The sequence below is a fragment of the Patagioenas fasciata genome, chromosome 16, assembly GCF_037038585.1.
Source record: "Patagioenas fasciata isolate bPatFas1 chromosome 16, bPatFas1.hap1, whole genome shotgun sequence".
NCBI classification, from domain to species: Eukaryota; Metazoa; Chordata; class Aves; order Columbiformes; family Columbidae; genus Patagioenas; species Patagioenas fasciata.
Window position 1 is genome coordinate 419,275 of NC_092535.1, and position 20,886 is coordinate 440,160.

Below are 20,886 nucleotides of genomic sequence, written 5' to 3' on the forward strand. Positions count from 1 at the left end.
GCCGCGCTCCCATTGGCTGCGGAAAGGTGAAATTGAAACCACGGTAAACTTTTGACCCTGCGGCCGCTCTGCTGGAACGCCTTCTCCTTGCCAAGAGCAGCCGGAACGCCTTCCCCCTGCCAAGAGCAGCCGGCTCCCCTTTTCCTGTATTTATTCTGTGCTGGGCCGGGCCGTGCCGCGCCGCATGCGGCCGCTGCGGGCGGGGGGAGGACAAGCACAAGCAAGTAGCTTGCGTGTCCAGCTAACGGGGACGCTGGTGCCAGCCATCTCCCGAAACTCCGAGCGGTAAACAAGTAGGAGCCCATTTTTCAACTTCCAAGATGGTTTTTGTGTGGTTAAAAAAAACAAACGCACCCAAACCCAACCACGGGGTTGATGCTGACGAGCAGGGCTAATTAGAAAGTGGGGAGGGGCGGGTGAGTCACCCGGCGCGCTGGCTGCTGAGCGCCGCTGCTTCAGAAACGGCTTGTTTTTCTGCAGATTGAAAGCCAAGGTAGAAGTGTCTCATTATTACTACTTAGGTCGCAAGGCGGTCTGTCAAATACGTATTTACCTAACTGTAACTGTTCATATTCTTCTGTATCTTCCTTAAGGGAAAGAATGTGTTTTGTTCAGTCTGGGAGACAGCGCCAGCTGAACTTCGTTGCCAACTTGCGAAGTGGCAGAGGCCCTTGTAGCTAATGTTAGGATTTTTCACTTGGGCAGGGCGCTCTGATGAATCCTGGACTTAATTAAAGTGTGTGTCACTTTCAAGCTATGCAGAGTTTGTCACAAAAAAATAAAAATCTGTGGTCAAGAAAATTCACCTTCCCTCTGTAGCCTGGCCAAAGCAGCAAAATTAAAACAGCATTACGTTTTCAATGAAGTATGAATAGGAGACTTCACTAATCCACGTTTCTTTCCCCTTAAACACGTCTGTCTTTTCACTGACAACAGAACTGCTGACGCGGTTCCTTTCCTGCGCCCGCGGCCGTTCGCTCGCTGCCCGCGCAGGTACCGGCGTGCGGCGCTGCCGGCGCTGCCGTGCGGGAAGGAAGGGGCCGCCGCACGGCCTCGCTCAGCACCTTCTCCAGAGGTAACATTCAAACCTCCTCCTCAACAAAGAAACTGGATGCCCGACTGCTTCAGGATGATGTTTTCACCTCGCCAGTGGCTTGTTCTTGCAAATAGTTTCATCGTATTTATATAGGGTGTTCATTTTTCTAATGAGAGATTAGTGTGGGGAGGAACCTTCGGCTGCCGTGATTTGGGTTTGGTTTTTGCTCAGTCCAGTAAGCAGTTCAGCGGTTCAGAAGTGCTCGGTTTGTGGCAGCGTTAGCATACTGGGACAAGACTGTGAAGGTTCGGTGTGGGCTGCTCTCGGAGTGCTGCCGTTCTCACTGCCGTTGATCTGGGAACGGAGGGAGTCTCCTGCAGCGGTGCCAGCAACACCGAGGGAACAATGAATATCATATGATTAATAGCAGATCCCCCGCCCCCTCTTTTGTGCAGTTTTCCTTGCAACTGCAAAAGAAACATGCGCTTGTAATGGTAGTTGGTGGCCTCCTTGTTTGTTCCAGCCCGTGTTCCCAAGCAGCAGCTATTATACAGTTTATTTTTGCGCACTCCCTGTGATTCTTTGTTCTGTCCTCCCCGCGCCTGGGTGCCTCCTGTCTCCTCATTGTCCGTTGCGTGGCAGTTCTGCCTTCTCAGTGGAGCTGCACTGAAGCTGCAGATCATACTGCCTTTCACAGCGATACGGAATAAATAAATGCTCTTCTAAAGGAAAGAGGAGTAACTACTGCTAGGAACGCAGAATCGCTTGTGGACTCTATTTCTGAAGTGTCATTTGAATGTCTTTGTCTGAAAGGCCTCTCTCGAACAGTTGCATGGTTGCATCATGGTGATGTTGGGTGCAAATGCCTTTTAGTGTTCGAAACGGGTGATCTCTAAAATATTGTTGCATGTGCCACTTGTGGGCTGGGAAACTGGCAAAAAATGAAGAGCAACTCTTCAGCGAGGCAAACACAAACTTCGCTGGATTTGTAAATCTTACAGCTTCAAAGCCTCCTGCTCTAGCAGGAGTCTCATTTAAGGCTGTTACTGAGAGCTGCCTGCTGATCATGAGAAAACCACTAGTGTAGCCTTTCTTTTTAAAGAAACTGACCAGGAAGAGGGAGATCTGGGATACTGTCAGTGCATTTTGTAACCAAAAAGTGTTAAATGAGCAGTCACAAACTGAAATAAACTGCAGAGTTGTGTACTGATATTTTCAGTGTTTATGAGCAGATTGTGGGTTGGTTACATCTCCCCAGTTCTCTCGGTGGGGAGGTGCTGGCTGCTTTGGAGCTGCCCTTCTAGCATTTTCTTCCCTGCCCTCCCACCAAGATTTCGGAGCTGTGAATGAGAAATTTAAAAAGAGGTTTGCACCAAGGTGTTTTCATCTGTTCTTTCTGTTATCTGGAGTAAGCAGTTCACACAGTATCACAGTATCACAGTATGTTTGGGATTGGAAGGGACCTCAAAAGATCATCTAGTCCAATCCCCCTGCTGGAGCAGGAACGCCTAGGTGAGGTCGCACAGGAAGGTGTCCAGGCGGCTTTGAATGTCTCCAGGGAAGGAGACTCCACAACCTCCCTGGGCAGCCTGGGCCAGGCTCTGTTACCCTCACTGAGAAGAAGTTCCTGTTGTCATGTTTTACTGAAGAGTGAAAAGACGATTTAGAGGAAATTCTAGAGCACAACCTCTCCGTTTGGGAAGTGTTTTATATTCCTAAACGTATCAGCACTGCTGTTGTGTGCTTCAGATTTCTGCTGGCTGATTCCCTTTAGTCTCCTGGCTTTGGTCACGGAGTCGTGCGGGCCGGCCCTGGCAGCTGGCGTTGAAGCTCCTGACGGTCACCCTGGCACAAGTGATGCTGAGAAAGAGCAGACCTGGAGTGGCTGTAACTTAGATTTTTGGTTTGTTTTTAAAACATTACCATTGCGTCTGTGTCTTCTCTGCTTTTATTTCTGTTGTAGTTGGTGGTGAAACTTGCTATTTGCAGTTCAAGTGTTTCAGTATGGGATACAGTAAGTGGCTTCTTCAGTAGGTTCGTCTCAAAGCTGTCCTGCCAGCATCCCTGTTGCAGATCTCCAGTGAACTCTTGGTCCTCTGCAACAATAGTGGGTTGGGTTTCTGGAATTTAAATCCCTCTTTGAAGGGCTGTGTTAGATAGAGACTTATCTTTTCTAAGAAAGAGGTTGATCAGATCTAGAGGTGCTCAAAACGCTGTCAGCCAGCTTTCAGGTCTGGCGTTGCTCTAGCGCTGGAGCAGGATTATAGCAACAAACTTCTTACAAGGCACTTCAAAAAAAATCAGCGTATTCGTTCTCTCCCCATCTCTGCGGGCTTGGTAATTTGGGTAAGTTCTCTCGTATGCCACCAGGATGCAGTGAGATGAATGGACGCAAACATTTTTAAGCTGCAGACCTGTGAATCCTGTAAGCATAGGTGTACATACACACAGTCTTGTTTCTCTGGCACTGGGGGTCAGGAGTCAGTCTGATTTTTCTTGTTTCCTGTTAGCATACAGAACAGTAGGTAGAACACCGTGTTTTTCAGATGGGTGGAGCGATGTGATCTCAGTGAATCAGACCTTCTGTTTTGTTTCACCCCTAACATTTTTTTTGAAAAATGCGGTAAATACTGGCATTGGCTGCTGTAGGTGAAGGACTTTATGCAGTTGTAGTCTCTGCAGGCCGCATTATCCGTACGGCTCTTGCTCGTAGTAGCCGGGCTGGTTTTGGTTCGCGGTGGCCGCAGTGCGCTCGGGCCACGGGCACGGCGGACAACGCGCCTTGCTGGTGTCTGCACACCGGGACGTTCGCGCTGCGGTCTTTCCAGCAGAGTCTGCTTGATTTCCAGCACCGTTTAGAACTGGTCTTAGGTTGTTTGTTGGAGTGGGGCTAGAGCAGGACAGGATTGCTCCAAGAAATTCCGCATGCTGATGTAGAACCCCCTCTGCAATTCACATTCAGCTTTTGTGTGTGCTCTGGAGAGCTCTTCTTATCTCTCCTATTTTGTCTTTATCTCTGATTTCTCTAAACTTACCTTCTGATGTTTACTGAGCATATAGTACTTGTCCTTTAGGATGGTAATCAGTGTGACCTATCTGGCTATGTCTCAAAGCAGTACATGAATTTTAAACAGTAGAGAGACCACATCCATGAACAGATGGAGGAAGGAACACAGAAGATTGGCTGAAGTCCTCCATACTGTTGCATCCACTCCTTTGGTGTGTGTAGGCGTCCTTACAGTAATCTGCTCAAGTCCAGACCTGGAAGGCTGAAACAACAAAAGGGATCAACTTTACAGCTTGTGCTAAAAAAATCACGCATGATATGTCACTGCACCATGCCCGTTGTTCACTCTCTGTGAATGATACCGGCCCCAGCACTGACCCCCGAGGCACTGCACTGGATCCAGGCCTCAGCTGGGCTCTGCCCATTGACCACAACTCTCTGGCTTCTTCCCTTCAGCCAGTTGGCAGTCACCTCACTGCCCGCTCATCCAGACCGCACTCCTCAGTTCAGCTGGGAGGATGCTGTGCACACTGTGTCCAATGCCTCACTCAGGTCAAGGTAGACCACAAGGTGGCTTCATTTTTGTTGGTGCTGGTCACTGGTACTGAACAGCGAACGATAGCAGGGAGCACGGTGACGTTAGCACGCGGGAATGAAGTCCAGTGTTGTGCCATGCTGCTGCTGTGCTGCGTGCACTACTGCGCTAAAGCAATTCCAGTATTTTAAAAAGTATTTGTACAAGTTTTAACAAATGCAAAATGACAAGAAATACCAGATCAGTCTGAAGATCATAGAGGTCACATAGTAATTCTGTGCAGCTTCCTTCATTCCCTATTCAGAAACCATACCATGCTGGCTGCTTTTCTGCAGGCGTGGTTTGTTCGTGGGCTCGCTGATACTATTCTGTAGGGTGGCTTTGCCATCTTACTGCAGATGGAAACCAGGGCGTGGGGGTCGGGTTCACTGGGCCGTAGGTCCCAAGTGTCCCTCCAGATTCCTTTGTGGCAGCAGGGGCTGCCCCAGCCAGGCGCCCCCGCCCCTGGGGACACACGGGCGCTCCGAGCAGCGGTTCTGGGAGTCACTTGCGGTACTCTGGTGATGGAACGTGTCCTGGTGGCCAGTTAACACCTTGTGTCGCTGCTTTTACTTCTTCCTCTCATTCCTTAACATTCATTTTGCTTCTCCAGCCAGTTTGCTACAAAGAAATACTGGAAGTGGGAACGTGTTCAGTGGTGAAGGCCAACATGAACTGGTTTTCAGAGCTGCGGCTTTATCCTGAGTGCCCGTTTCATGCCTTTGCCATGAGGAGGTCCCTGTCTCCCTTGCTGGCTTCCTGCTTCTGACGTGTTGTTCAAATATCTTGTTATTATCAGCTGGAGCAGGGTGCAAGGCAGCGCTCTCATTCTTTTTTTAGTCCTGTATTTCCTGTTTACATTCGATTAACCGTGTTCTTTGGGTGTTTCAGTTCTTCCCATGTAGACAAGCTCTCAAGTTTTTGAACGCTAACCTTTCTTATAAGAGCTGTATAGGTATCTTTTAGTGTTCTCTGCTCCAAGGGCTGTGTAGGTGGAGCAGCCGTTATTCAGAGCTCACTTGAGAACCCGCGTCTTTTTGTCCCGTGCCCGTCCCCGGCTGCCGTCGCGGTGCAGCGTGCGCAGGGCTGGCTGCGTGCTGCTTCCTCACGTGGCGCCGCCCGTGTGCAGATCCGTGCTCCACCGCCTTCTGAGCTGCCTATGGTTTTTAAATACGACTGACTTTATAGGATAGTGTGTTTGAGAACTTCCTTAAGTTGCGTACACGAGCATTAACTGATTGCTGTGCTGACTTCTTTCTTTTTTCCTCATTAAGACTATTTCAGATCTTTGGGTTTAATACTTTGAACTGGAGCTACAAATGCTGTGAAGAAATAAATAGGCATTGTGATGTGCTAGAAATTTTTGAATATATGTGTCATGCAGTCCGTATGTCTTTGTTTAACGTGGATAAGTGTTTTGGCAGAATTCTAAGTAGTTTTGAAAATTAAATCTTCACTCGATTCATATAGTGAAACTCAAGACTTTGAGGTTCTAAATAGCGGGGCATTTGTGGTGATGGTGCAATAATGCTCAGTCGCTGCAGTGTCCCATGCGCCTGGTAAAAAGGTCATATTGAAAACAGAATATAAATACTATTCAAATTTGGAAGTAAGTTGGGTAAGTCCTCTAGGTTTTAATCTCTGAAGATCTGAGTTCTAGTGGGAATTTGGTCTCTAGTTTCCTGCTGTCTTTGCCTCGGTGTTTCTCCAGGGGTCTTGTCCAGTTTCTGGCAGCCGGGCAGTGATGGTTCCGAGGTCCATGGAGGTGCCAGGCTTTGTTTGTTCCATGGATTTCCCTTCTGTGTGGTCGCTTTTGTAAAATGTGTCCATCATACCTGGCCTGTTACCCTTCTCCTTCTGCAAAGACTCGTGTTTCCTTTTCCTGTTTCTCTGTGTTTGAGTCCATTTCGTGCCTGATTCTTCTAGAAACTGAATTTGGCTATGACATCCAACAAGAAACAAGACTAACTTCGTTATGGCCCATAGTGCTTCCTAGCTGCATCTTGCAGAATTATTCACATCTTCATGTTCCAGCCAAAAGCCGCGCTCCCTCCCCCGTGCCCCTGTCCCGCGGATGAGGCGCCTGTTGTCTGCTGGGAGGTGGTGCAGATGTGGCCCCTCTTGGGGCTCCTGGCTCCCTGCGGCTCCAGCGGCCGCTCCTCCTGCGGTTCCTCCTCAGCAAGCTGGCATGGGCTATACAGGAAGGAGTTTAGGTCACAAATAGTCTTCAGATTATTCTCCGTGAGTGAGAGGAAGATGTAGCTGACTGTGGACTTGTAGATACCGGAAAGTTATGGCAAACTGTGGCAAAATGAGTTTTGTGCAACAAATACTATTTTGTCATCTCAGAGGTCGTTTGCTTCAGAATATCACCAAAGGAGAGTGCGGTTGTAGTGCGAGATCGGGTGCGATCTAAAGAGTTCTAAATCTATATTTATGGGTTTTTTTCCTAGAGATTAGGAGCAGATGTTAAAGCTGTTAAAACAACCAAGAGCATTAGGAATAACTAATTTTAAATACTTTCATTTTTATGTAATTTCATTTCAAAATGGATGCAGATATGTTTGTTCTATTTTGAGGTCAATCAATACGAGATTCCCGACCTGTCAGAACAGTGAATCTAAGGTTGTAGCATGAATGTAGCTTTCTTTTTATTGTAATAACTGTTAACTGACTCTTCCAGATCCAAGTCTGTAAGGGCTTACCCGTGATAAAAACGTTCTAAAGGTATTCCAGAAGCACTCAGCTGGTGCCATCAGCTGCACTGCAAGCCCAGGTTCTCCTCAGTGCCGTGGCCTGGGGATGGGTCAGGATTAAGGACCGCGGTCGCTGCCCCGTACTTACAGGAGCAGTGTCCTGACAAACACATCTGGCCGGAGGAGTTCGGTGCCTTTTCACAGCTGGGGCGTGGGGAAGCGTTTTTCCCAGCCTAGCAGGTGGCCCCTGTGTCTCTGGAGCAGCGCTGAGACGCGGTACCCGCTTTGCCACGGGGCACTGTGCAGAAGTGACAGGTGAGAGATGTCTACGGGTGTTGTGCAGTGGATGGTGACAGCGTAAGCGGCAAGACTTGTCTTTTTTCTGATATGGAGCTCACTGGAGTCCCCCTGTTCTCTTTCATACATTTTGTTATAACAGGGTCCTATAGCTATTCCTGTGAGTGGCAAACAGGGACGTATAGGAAACAAATTAACAAGTAATGACATTCCAAAAATAGAGCCCATGCATTATTTATCAGCGGAACAGGAGATGCGCTCCAAGTGTGTTCCACCTCTGCCCATCCTTTAACTGAGAGTGTCCTGTCATTTTAATATATGCAAAGTGAGCGAGGCTCGAGTTAATTGTCATGTCTGAAAAATAGCTGAGCAGTGCATAGTGCTTACTAAACACTGCGGGGAACTGGTAAATGAAACCTGACGAGCCTGAAGAATTACAGTCTCGCCAGGACAGAATGTGTGATGTGGAAAGGATGTGTGCTGGGTTAAGATCGCGTTGCAGCGAGGTGCCAGGGTGCGCTGTGCTGGCCGCCGGGCTGTAGAGGGCGCTCTTTTCTGTCTCACAAGGTGCGCTGTGCTGGCCGCCGGGCTGTAGAGGGCGCTCTTTTCTGTCTCTTTTTCTGACCAGAGCAGCAGCCCCGGTTCGGTGGAGTCTGTGGGTCAGTTGTTTATTACCTAGGAAATGACCTTTTTGGCTGAGGGGGCAGGGGAAGAAGAGTGGAGAATGATCAAATGAGTGTGTTATGGAATAGTTATTTTATTAGTGCTAGATTAGGATAATGATGTATCAGTACAATTAACAATATAATTCACTGTTTCCTTCATAATGCAAGTAGAGCTGCTTTAATCTTGAAAGATAAGTGTAGAGTTTTGAGTACAGAAGGGTCACGGTACTCCAGAAGCTCTGCGTTAGGCGGGTGTGCTCAGTCTGTTTCAGTGGTTTGTTACATGTACGTTCGGATTCACAAAGCTGGAGCGAAGGTGCAGCAGCATTGGTTTTGTCTGCTGCGTTTTTCCTCCACCAGAGGTTTACAAATAAGTTGGTTTTATGTGCTGTAGTTTGGAGTGTAGTATATTGTGTTTGATGTCTCTTTAAAACGGGCACAGTAATTATCTCTCAAACATTTAAGGAGGATTACAGATACTATCCTTTTTACATCTTCTTGCAAAAAGTAGCCGTTGATTCTACCGTGTCTGGCATATTTCACTGTGACTATATATGTATATTTTAACCTTAAAACCAGTGTAGCTTTAGCTCTCTGTCGCAGTGTTGTTGTCTGTGCCACAGGCAACGCTATGGCTTGTCACTCAGCCATCCTATCCACACTAATGTAATGTTCTTCCGTTTAGGTGGTTTAAAATGGGATTGAAAACTGGATTGTATGTACACTAACATTCGGTAGCCAGGCTGTGCTGGATGCCTGGTTTCTATACGGTGTAAACCGAGCTGCTCTGCAGCTCATCCTGAAGTGGGAGACCAGCTGGAGGTCTCTACGTGGAGCTCGCAGCGATGCGCGTGTACCGAGCGCTGGTTTTGAGCACGCCGGGCGGCCGGGGGCGAGGAGGAGCGGGGCAGGAGGGCAGGAGGGCAGGAGCGCGGGCGCCGGGGCCGAGCGCGCAGCCCCAGGCCCGGAGCTGTGCTGCCAGCCGGCGCTCGGGGCGCAGCTCCTGCAGGTGGAGCGGAGCAGGAAACAACGCTGAAATGAGTCTTGTTCAAGTTAAGAAGTTGGCTGTTACCTCGGCACTGAGAAGGGGAGGAATGTAGGCTTAGAGCAGGGATAGCAGGGTTGAATGGTCAACTTTCGATATTTAAGAGCTTGGGTTTTCCTTTGCAAGGAGAAAACATGTATTATTGAAAAAGAGGGATGGTTTTTTTGGTGTTGTTTGTCACAGATGATAACAATGTAACGACTTACTAATTTATGGATTTTTCATATCCTATTTACAGTGGTAGTAACTCGAGGTCTCCTTTACTTTTGATACATGGCAGAATGATTCTGTAGCGTGTTCGTTGTTAACCTGTTGGTTCACTGGGGTCTCACACCTGCTGGGCCGGCGGCTGCGCGGGCGGCTCAACGCGGTGCTCGTCCAGGCCGGGTGAGGGCAAACGCTCCTCTGGAGTTTCTTCCAACCCTTCAGGAGCCTTCGGGTTTTTCTTTAGTTACTTCACTGCAGTAATTCTTTGAGAAGCTGGATCGCATCTTCTGTTTATACAGCTCAGATATTGGCATCCGTGGATGAGTATTTAGTTGAGAGGAATATAATACTCTAAAACTGTGTTAAGATTTTTATTTGGTCTTCACCTTAGGGTTCTTCTCTTTCCCCTTGCATTTCCAGAAAGAATCTTTTTGATACTTTTGGGTCTTGAATCTTCCACTTCTAAGTGATTTTTGGGCTGTTCTTTTCTCCCACATAGGTCACGCTCTCAGTGAGACTCTTGTTTGTGATTCTGTTGAACTGCCTCTGTTCTCACACAGGTATATATATATATATGTATGTATGTTCACCAGGGTATCAAGCGGTTGTAGAAAGCCGAGGGGAAGAGAACCCGCACATCCAGCTGACCGGTGAATGTGAGTGATGCTGCCCTTTTGTGCCCAGAGGTGACATCGGGAGGCAGCGTCGCGGGGTGTGAGGCGGCGCAGGGAGGCCGGGCAGCAGGCGGCACCGAGCGTCCTGCTCGTCCCATTTAGCGTTTTTACAGACATGAACAGCTGAAGGATTTAATTTTCCGTGATATCCACACATTCCTGATACTGCATCTTAGGATTTCTTAGATTTAAAAAAGACTATTCTTATTTTACTTTGTGTGTGTGTGTGTGCTTTTGTTCTGCTTTCCACGATGAGCAGAGGTTGATTTAGCATAAAATGGTGTGATAGAAGTCTTTAATTAGGAGACAATTTACCCTTGATGCTTACTCTTACGTGACCACGTTGTCAATCAACCTTCTAATTGGTAATTCCAGTTCATATAAATAACGCTACAATCAGTATTGTCAGAGGGGTGGTTAAAACAGCAGACGAATGCATATGCAACCAGTCCATACGGAAAGCTTCGGTTTAGTTTCCTCAGAAATTAGCTACTTGAATAAAAGTCCTTTACCTGCGTGCTGGTGATTACCTAGTGAGTAGTCTGGGTAGAGGTACCAATTTTGGCACTCCTGATTTAGGACAGGACCATGGTGTGCACTTACCTTTGAATGTCTCGCCAATATTTCCCAAGAGCTCTTTATTTTTCTAATTAGCTTGAACAGCCTCTGCTTTACGTAGCGCTTTGAGCGGTTTGCAGTAAATCAGTTCAATCACACAGCTGCTGTTTGAAACTTTTCCTAAGTTCCTGTAATTCTCTGTAGAGATCCAGAATCCCACTAATTAGTAGACTTAATCATACCTTGTATAAAATGCATGACAATATGGATTAATCATTCCTAGGATTTCGTAGAAGAGCAGAGCAGCGGAAAGCGGGGCTCCCCGCCCCGAGGGCCGTTTGCTGTTCTCCAGTGGCTGCGGCCCGCGAGCGGAACGGGCTGAGTGGCCGCACGCTTCCTTTTCACTTGCCAGGCATAACGTTGCAAAATAATTCATTTGGGGCTGCAGCTTTTTGTATGAGGATTTAAAAGCTGCTGAGATCAGACATCTGCAACAGTGCCTTCATTTCTTCAAGTGCAAACAAAAAAAAAGAACCAAACCAAAGCAAACACGCACCACATTTAAAATATGTTCGTTCTTCTGTGGAAGGGAACCCAGCTGAGCGGGTGGCATTTGTGATGATCTGGACTTTTAAGCTGTTTAGCATACAGATTATAGTCAGTTGCACTTATAATAAGTGAGTTTTACACTCATTTAACCTTAAAATATCGCAATACTGAGTGTTTAATTTTGGTAAGATCATCAATATTAGATGAAAGAATTAAAAAGCAAGTGCTTTCTTTTTAAAGTAAAGCTTTATTTTGTTTTTTCAGGATGTGACTTAAAATGACTTCTGATTCCGAAGGTCCTGTGGGAGAGCGCCTGTGCGTGTTTGCTAAGGACAGGTGAGTGACCCATGCCGGGTTTAGCCGAGTGTACCTGGGTCCTCGCTCCCTGACCGTTTCGGACGCTACAGCTGTCGGGTTGCACACACACGTGTCAGAAGCATGTTCTATAGAGAGGGGCGAGAGAGGAAGGAGGGAAGGCAGGCAAGCTGACATTCTTCTTATATATGTGTACTTGAGGGAAATACAAGTTTGTAATAACGATTTTTCACTAGGACTATGGACTTGCTGAGTGGAATGTCCTCTAGTTTTATTTATATAAAATCAAATTTAAATATTTGGGACTTCTCAGCATAAACCAGTTGGTTTGTCACAATCTGCATCTTAAAAAACCGTGTGACTTAGGTTTTGGTTTTTTTTAGAAAGGAGGATTATAGTTAAGATTTTAACACTATATAGAATTAAAACCAAAATTAGACAGTCTTCACGATTAATTGAATCTGGTTTGATTTAATTCTCCATAATTGGCTTATTCTGGGGAATGCCAAGAGCCAATTTACGCTTTTTCCCTACTGAATATTTAAACAAGAAATCAGCTCGAGCCGAAAAGCTTCCAGGGTGCCGTGAGTACATGTATTTAGCATAGGAAAAAGTTGATGGTTTTGTGGGACCAAAGAGTGTTAAAAATGTTTGTATACATATAATATGGTTATTAAATAGTTTGGATGTGTTTTAGATTTATATTGTATGGTCATGCTTTGTGGGTTTTGGTTTTATGCACGTGTGGTCAACTGTTTCAGCCAAACAAACACAAAAACTCAGTCTGGAGCATCCAACGGTTTATGGTTTTGGGGCCCTGGTTGGGACTGAAGCTTCCCAGTTGCCATGTCCTGTTTGGTGAATAATGTTTCACCTCCCAGTGCTGAGAACAGAGGGAATAGTGCTTGAGCTGGAGGAAGAAACCAGGGCACTGGAAGATGAACTAGCAGAAAGCGATTTAATGGATGTTGTCAATTAAGTGGCTCTCCCGTCTGTGTGAGGGTGAGGTGAGTGAGACCAGGGGAGAATCTCTCGTCCCAAGCTGGACACTCTGTGCTTACTGTGCTCAGTACCGGTCGATGTCCATTGGACTTGAACACATTCCTGAGTTTTGGGTAATTTCTACTTATCTAAAATTTAGCACAATTTGAGGAAAACTCCCCAAACCCGCAAATAGATTTATTTTTGGAAAAAACATTTTAGCCTGGTAGAAGTTATAGGTTCATATTCAATAAATAAATATAACACCTGGTTATTTCTTCCATTATTAACTCACTGAATAACAGCTTCTTATGCTAATGCTTGCTGTAGCAGGAAAATCAGTTTGACTGTTACCAGCTTGTACTGTAAACCCCTCAGTGCTGGGGAGCAGCTTCTGTGGTGTCCCCAGAGAAGAGCTGCGGGCTGCCGGGGGCGTTGCGGCCCCTCCCGGCCTGGGGACGGAAGCCCGTGCGGGAGGGGAGCTCTGCACCTCCACAGCAGCGAAACGGCCTGCACCACTTACCTAATTTTTCCTTCCTTTGCCAAGCTTCTGCATTTAGGCACTGAAACGTTTTCTGAAATGGAACTGTATCCTCTGTATGTATCATGTTTGAGACACAATGTGATAATTTTGGTTTTCTGTTTAATCCTACCGTGAGTTATCTGTCGTACAGGTAGGTGTTAAACCAGGAGTGACATTTTCATTCAGAATCTCTTAATGCGACCCTGCTACCTGTGAAATTACATCCTGGTGAGATGTCTGTCGTAGCCCGAATTTTCAACTATTTAATGTACTTAAATTCCTTCCTCCTCCTAAATAGAACTAACTCGTGGCCACTGACACGCTTGCAGTGCCTGCGCCCTTCCTGTGCCCGCTCCCGTGCTGTGTGTGCCCCCTTTCCGTGCTGTGTGTGCCCGTTCCCGTGCTGTGTGTGCCCGTTCCCGTGCTGTGTGTGCCCCCTTTCCGTGCTGTGTGTGCCCGCTCCCATGCTGTGTGTGCCCCCGCTCCCGTGCTGTGTGTGCCCCAGTTCCCGTGCTGTGTGTCCCCGTTCCCGTGCTGTGTGTGCCCGCTCCCGTGCTGTGTGTGCCCCCTTCTCGTGCTGTGTGTGCCCCCTTCCCGTGCTGTGTGTGCCCCCTTCCCGTGCTGTGTGTGTCCGTTCCCGTGCTGTGTGTGCCCGTTCCCGTGCTGTGTGCCCCCTTCCCGTGCTGCGTGCCCCCTTCCCGTGCTGTGTGCCCCCTTCCCGTGCTGCGTGCCCCCTTCCCGTGCTGTGTGCCCCCTTCCCGTGCTGTGTGTGCCCCTTCCCGTGCTGTGTGTGCCCCCTTCCCGTGCTGTGTGTCCCCGTTCCCGTGCTGTGTGCCCGCTCCCGTGCTGTGTGTCCCCGTTCCCGTGCTGTGTGCCCGCTCCCGTGCTCTGTGTGCCCGTTCCCGTGCTGTGTGTCCCTTCCCGTGCTGTGTGTGTCCGTTCCCGTGCTGTGTGCCCGCTCCCGTGCTCTGTGTGCCCGTTCCCGTGCTGTGTGTCCCTTCCCGTGCTGTGTGTGTCCGTTCCCGTGCTGTGTGCCCGCTCCCGTGCTGTGTGTGCCCGTTCCCGTGCTGTGTGCCCGTTCCCGTGCTGTGTGTCCCCGTTCCCGTGCTGTGTGCCCGCTCCCGTGCTCTGTGTGCCCGTTCCCGTGCTGTGTGTCCCTTCCCGTGCTCCCGCGCCGTCCCCAGGGCTGTGTGCGCCCTTCCCGTGCTCTGGGGGACCGACTCGGCTGCGGCCCCGCCGGGATCCGGGCTCCGCGGGCACAGGAGCTTGAGAGCCAGACGTTCTCTTCAGAATCGGCTGCAGCGCATCAGCTGCTGTTACCCGCTCAGAGCCCGTTTGTACCCGCTGGTGTTGAAACCCCTTGCTTGTTCGGATGAGTAGCTGGTCATTCAGCTGCTTGACTGAAGAAAACGTTATCCCTGCAGTCCTTCGGTGCTCTGCTGTCATCTAGTGGCGTAGTGGTGTATTTTTCTTGAATGGCCTGTGAGGTGGGCCACTTCAAAAGTGTTTGAGGGGTTTTTGCCCTGGAGGAACAGATGATTGAAGTCTCCAGGCTTGCTCTTCCATCTCTCTGTATGTTGGCTTTTGTCTTATTCATCCGGGGTTTGTATCAAATACTTAGGTGTAAAACCAACTTGTCTGTGCAGTCCATGGGCATAGCTGCAGACTAAGGCATCTTTTGTAATTATTTCAAATGCAAGATTATGTTTTACTGTAGTTTTTCATTTTATTGTGATGTACAAAGTGTATTTTCCTTCCTCTACTAATGCCTGTCAGTTGACATGGGGATTGGTTATGAATATCATTTTGTTAAGCATTGTAGCATTTGCTGAGCTGCAGAAGAACTTGTGCTTTAAAGAGATGCCAGTGTGATTCTGGGCTTTGTACACGTGCCGAGTAATCCCGTGTCTGCTCCTCCTTCTGAGAGCTTCATTCACAATTCTGATTTTTTTGCTTTTAGTTGCTGATGCATGGTCAAGATGAGTGGATTAGGAGAAAACTCCTTGGATAGCCTGAGCAGTGAGTCAAGGAAACGCAAGCCATTGCCCTGTGATACACCGGGTGCAAGGTAGGTTTATACCGACCACTCTCTTTTGTGTATTGCGAGGTTTTGAAAACATTTTTCAAGTTCTCATTGCAATTTAGAGTAAGGCTGAGGGAGCTGGGGCTCTGGAGCTGGAGAAGAGGAGGCTGAGGGGTGACTCATTCATGTTTACAGATCTAGAAAGGGGCAGTGTCAGGAGGATGGAGCCAGGCTCTTCTCGGTGACAACCAGTGACAGGACAAGGGGCAATGGGTGCAAACTGGAACACAGGAGGTTCCATTTAAATTTGAGAAGAAACTTGTTCCTGGTGAGGGTGTCAGAGCCTGGCCCAGGCTGCCCAGGGAGGCTGTGGAGTCTCCTTCTCTGCAGACATTCAAACCCGCCTGGACCCCTTCCTGTGGAACCTCAGCTGGGTGTTCCTGCTCCATGGGGGGATTGCACTGGATGAGCTTTCCAGGGCCCTTCAACCTGACATTCTGGGATTCTGTGGGAAGTTCTAACTGATGATTTTGTTTGATTGAAAACTTCCCCAGGCCAGCTTCTGCTGTGGAGATACACTTTGCTGTTACATGTAGATATACCAAAGCTGATGGACTATGGTTTATAATGAGACTCTCACAGAAATCTGAACAGAGTGAACATATACGGAATCGCTGTTTGAAGCTGTGATTACAAAGCAAAACAAGAAAAACTTATTGCTTCACAGATATTCCAAAGGCAGCACTTGACGTCAGCCCTGTGGGTTATGTTTCTCCAGACTTTGCAAGCTGATCTCGAATTCTGGCATTCCATGGGTCCTCCTGCCCATCTTTCATGTTCGTGTTCCCACAGAGTATTAAACTTTATTAAATTTGTCTTCAGTTTCCCCAAAATACCCGGCATCGTGTGTGCTCATATTTCTCTGTTTTATGTACGTCCCCACAGTCCCATGCCGTTACCACCGTCGTGCAACAGATTGTGCGTGGGATCCTCAGCCTCTCGCGCTGTGTCCCGGTGTCTCCTCGGGAGTGTCCTCCATTCCGGTCTCTCCTTCCCCTTCTCCAGTATCTGTCCATTCAGGAATTTGATTTTTCAGTTTGTCCCCTTCATTAGCTTTCTTTCTCTTTCAAACCCCTGCTTTGTCCGTGTGTTCCCCAGGACTGGCCCATGCAAAGCTTCCTCTTCCTTTCGCCTGGTTTCCTCTCGAAGAACATTCCTTCTGATTCCGTCAGTCTGCCCGTTCTCGCCCCTTCCCTCCTCCTGACCGCTTCTTTTCCTGCTTTTGGCGTACTCCGTGTGACACTGTTCTCTGTCCGTTTAGGCTGCAGACGGGTCTTTGCTTGGCGCGTCAGTCGATGCAGGAAAAGGAATTCCAGCATTGGGTTGTCTGGGATTCTGATTCGCTTGGATGTTCAGGTGGCGTCTCTGTCCTGGTGTCTGGAAATGTCTCGGAGGTGTCTCCTCCTGTAGTCATCCTGTTACAAGCAAACCAAAGGGATTTCAGAAAGTGTTAAAATTCTGTTTAATTTGTCTAATAAATTATAAACAAATCTAAAGTAACTTTCAAGGTTAAAATATACTTGCTCTATGAGTGTTACAGTTTTATACCAGGCAATTGCTGTTGTCATTACATTTGACAGTAGGGTAGTCACAGGAGGATTATTTTGATGAATAGATTTCTCATATCCTCTTAAGATAAATTTGTACTTAATATTATTAAAAACCCCACGAAAACCCAAACCAAACAGCAACGTAACAAAACACAAGCACGTGCCCTTCAGATTTATGTTTGCTGGAAGAGTAACTGCTACCGAGGTTTAATAGGCAGGTGTTACATGAAGTACATTGAGGTTCACAGAGCGAGCACAGCTTTTATATACGATGGTATGTATATGAAACGATGTTTGTGATTCCTAGTCTGAGCTGCAGTGGCGAGAAGCGTCGGCGCGAGCAGGAAAGCAAATACATTGAAGAGCTGGCGGAACTGATATCTGCTAATCTGAGCGACATTGACAACTTTAACGTCAAACCAGACAAATGCGCTATTTTAAAAGAAACCGTGAAACAGATTCGACAGATAAAAGAGCAAGGTACAGTTCTCTGCTAAACCAAAATGGATAATTTCATTTTCTTGTGATTCCTTTTCCAAAGCAGCAGTTACTGGAGCAATGGAGTAGTGTTTTTCACAAGAGCAGTTGCGGCTGAGAAGGTCCGCAGGCTTTGGCTCATTTTCTGTTTAGAAGTAAGGAAGTGCTTACCGTAAGTTTTTAATGGAAGTCAGGGCCTTTCCCTATCAGTTCCCTGAAAGTGCCAGGAAAGCTCGAGCTGGGCTGCAGAGGAGCTGGAAGCAGATGGTCCTGTGCCGTCTGCGGGCACCGTACACCGAATACCCACTGGTGTGTAGGATGCAAACCTTTGTCTTTCACTTGACGGGGCTTCATGCTTCAAGTGAGTTTAATGCTTCGAAATTGATTCCTTAGAAAAATGTGGTGCAAACTTCCAATCAGACGTATTGATTTTACTGCTGGGTTTTATGGACTTTGCTTGGTTCTCTTGGCTCTGTCAAGTCAGTTTGTGGGAGCAGAGTTCTGCATTATGTAGCTGTGACATTTTTTTCTAGTCTTAAGCAAATTATCAATATATGAGACCTCCCTCCTCTCTCGTTTGTGGGGTTTCTTGCCTTTCTTCACACGCTTCCTGGAATCTGGCTTGTAGATATTTAAATCTGATCTTCATTTGAAATGTTTCTTTACCAAAATATATCTTTTGGGTTTCAGGAAAAGCGGTTTCTAATGATGATGATGTTCAGAAAGCTGATGTATCTTCTACAGGTCAAGGAGTTATTGATAAGGATTCATTGGGACCTCTTTTATTACAGGCGAGTATAAATTAGGCTTTAATAAATCTCTATGGAATCAAATCCTTCAGGCAGGTGAAAATATTGCAATAAAGCCTGCAATCCTATAGTAATAAATAGCACACAAGAACTATCCAGAACTGTATGTGAAAGGGTCAGGAATAAAATCTCATGTTTTCTTATTTTTGCTGAAATTCTCTGTTGAAGGAAGAAGAAGAATAGCATTTGGCCATGGAATATGTTACTGTTACGTTAGGAGATAGTCATTAAAATAAATGGATGCTGTTTTGCTGACATGCTGGGATTCTGTATGCCCAGAAAACCAATCCCGTATTTGCAAGTACATTAAAGAGCACTTTTGGAACTGAATTGTTTCACGTAGATGCTGAGGTTTTCTTTCAGTGAAGAAAACGCAGTGTTTTAGGATATGGGTAGGCCCTCTCCCTTGTCACTCGCTGGTGGAAATACCTGCCTGCTCATCTCTGACTGCTTGTGTCTATTGAATTTCTTCTGGTCTCTATTTACCAGCTATTGAAATAATGTTACACGGTCCTTATCTTGTGTTGAAATAAAGCAAGAATGAAACAAGAAAGTGGTTATCACAGTGAAAGAGCTCATTGGAATAACAATTGAATGGATTAGTTTTTAATATTTAAATCCTTGCTTACCAGACACAGTTTTTCTGAGACGAATTTAAAACTTTAGCACTACTAATGAGAAACGCCAGTATTGTAACGGGACGTTTATCACCCACATAGTTTTTAAAGTGGGTGATGTTCAGAATTCGGCAGTGTGTCTTACACCTTGTCATATTAATACCCAGGCATTGGATGGTTTCCTGTTTGTTGTAAATCGAGATGGCAACATCGTATTTGTGTCAGAAAATGTCACACAGTATCTGCAATACAAACAGGAAGATTTGGTTAACACAAGTGTCTATGGCATCTTGCACGAAGAGGACCGGAAGGACTTCCTTAAAAACCTACCCAAATCTTCAGGTAATACAATTGACTTACTACACTGTTACCAGCCCGCGCGAAAACAGAGGAGGAGATAACCCAACTTGTAATGGACAACCTTTCAAAAGAAATCACTTATACAAAGAATATTTGACTACAAAACTATGTTAATCTTGGAAAATTTTACTGTGTCCTTACTAAAGCACCACCACCAGAAATAAATGTGCTGGAAGTTCACACTGTACTTCAGCCTTTGCAATGTGTTTACATGTAACTTAAACCACGGGTACTGCAGTAACCGTTTCCCAGTGACACGAGGTGCAGGGAACTGCTCGAGTTTCAAACAGCTGAAAGACTTTTCAGCTCCTCTTCGGTGGCTGCAAGTGTCATGTAGGGGAAGAGATTCCTTGGTTATCAGTACTACTGCTCCCAAGGTATAAAACTGATGGTATATTGAGAAAGAATCTTAAAACACTCTTTAATTTCTGTAGTCTAAAAACAAGGTATCTAAAGTCAGAAAAAACAGTTATTAATTGATTTTATCTTAAAATCTTGATATATTTTTACTGTATTATTTGAAGTTAATGGAGTTGCTTGGACCAATGAAACCCCCCGACAGAAGAGTCACACGTTCAACTGCCGGATGATGGTGAAAACCTCCCATGATCTTTTGGAAGACGTAGGCGGCCTCCCGGATACGCGTCAAAGATACGAAACAATGCAGTGCTTTGCTTTATCTCAGCCGAGAGCCATGATGGAGGAGGGGGAAGGTAGGAGATCCTGGGGAATTGTGGTGCACAGAAGAAAACTCCGAGTAAAGCTTTCTGGTGTTCGGTATATGGTATGAAATTGGTGGCTTCTGCAATCCGTTGTTATGTACGTAGGAACAGAATGCAGAACCTTCCATACTTACTGTTTATAGTTCCGTTTTAACAGTGAAAGGCACTTCAGCTGTTTTATTAGATGCTTTAATGCAATAAATCAGAAGAGAAATTAAAGCAAAAGCGTTCTTTTTTCCAATACAGATTTGCAGTCCTGTATGATTTGTGTGGCACGGCGTATCACGACTGCAGAAAGGGCATTTCCAGCTAACCCAGAGAGCTTTATTACAAGACACGATCTTTCAGGTGAGCAGCGTCCCCGGAAGCAGGTATGGGGTATCTTCTGTGCCCGCGCGCTCTTGTTTGAAGTGAAGCAAGTACGCAAAGAGCGTCTCCGTGGTGACTGGCGGGCTCCACACGGGCAGCTCCAGCGTTCTTTTGCGCTGAACCGTGGTTGGCCGCGGAACAGCAGCCGTGGGACCTGTTTTCTGTCTCCATGCTGGTACGCTCTTGTTCGCAAGTTGCTGTTAAAGCATTACTTGTGTTTGAACCTGGCAGCATTTCGAACGGTTGTCATCGTGCTTTCCTTTACACGTAAGAAATAGTTTAAATTATAACTGAACCTAATGAGAGTTCGTTAGACTGTGTGTATTTTTCCACAGAACATGAGCTAATGTTCAAAGTGGTTTATGCTGTTTAAATTGAAATACTTATATAATCTAGATATGTCTTTTTCAGATGCCAAATAGTGTTTCTAATGTTCATTTGGGGATGTCGTTGGTCGGTATATTTGAAAATTTTACTGTGTGTGCATCCTTTGGGTGCCAGAGGCTGAAGTTTCTGTTTTCTAGAGTTCTGACATTAACCTGTGGGTGCTTCACTTCCCCCTTTTCAGTTATCTGAATCCCTTTGAATATTGATGGTTTAACAAGTGGCATCACATTCTCACATGGCAGATTATTCATAAATGTGACTTCTTCATACTCCAAATTTAGTGTTAGACTGACAAACAATTGGTGATATTGGAGCCTTCTGAAATGTATCTATATGGAAGTATTGGCATAGTCATAGAGAGTTGAACTTGTGCACATTCCTTCCT

General features: G+C 46.5%; 1 protein-coding gene across 10 annotated transcripts in view; it reads left to right on the forward strand.

Moving 5' to 3' along the window:
* The window catches only part of NCOA3 (nuclear receptor coactivator 3), a 61,601-nt gene that overhangs the window by 24,721 nt on the left and 15,994 nt on the right, over positions 1 to 20,886 (forward strand). For 6 of the 10 annotated variants that reach the window (XM_065849642.2, XM_065849650.2, XM_065849651.2 and 3 more), the window contains exons 2-8: positions 11,573 to 11,644; positions 15,088 to 15,195; positions 17,068 to 17,240; positions 17,928 to 18,028; positions 18,831 to 19,005; positions 19,548 to 19,736; positions 19,992 to 20,093. In XM_065849642.2, coding sequence (XP_065705714.2) covers positions 15,098 to 15,195; positions 17,068 to 17,240; positions 17,928 to 18,028; positions 18,831 to 19,005; positions 19,548 to 19,736; positions 19,992 to 20,093 — 838 coding nt within the window. In that variant the 5' untranslated portion in view covers positions 11,573 to 11,644; positions 15,088 to 15,097. Of the gene's footprint in view, positions 1 to 183; positions 294 to 10,161; positions 10,184 to 11,572; positions 11,645 to 12,429; positions 12,631 to 15,087; positions 15,196 to 16,471; positions 16,567 to 17,067; positions 17,241 to 17,927; positions 18,029 to 18,830; positions 19,006 to 19,547; positions 19,737 to 19,991; positions 20,094 to 20,886 lie in introns of those variants that run through there. The other 4 variants (XM_071815458.1, XM_071815459.1, XM_071815460.1 and 1 more) reach the window with 4 other exon arrangements.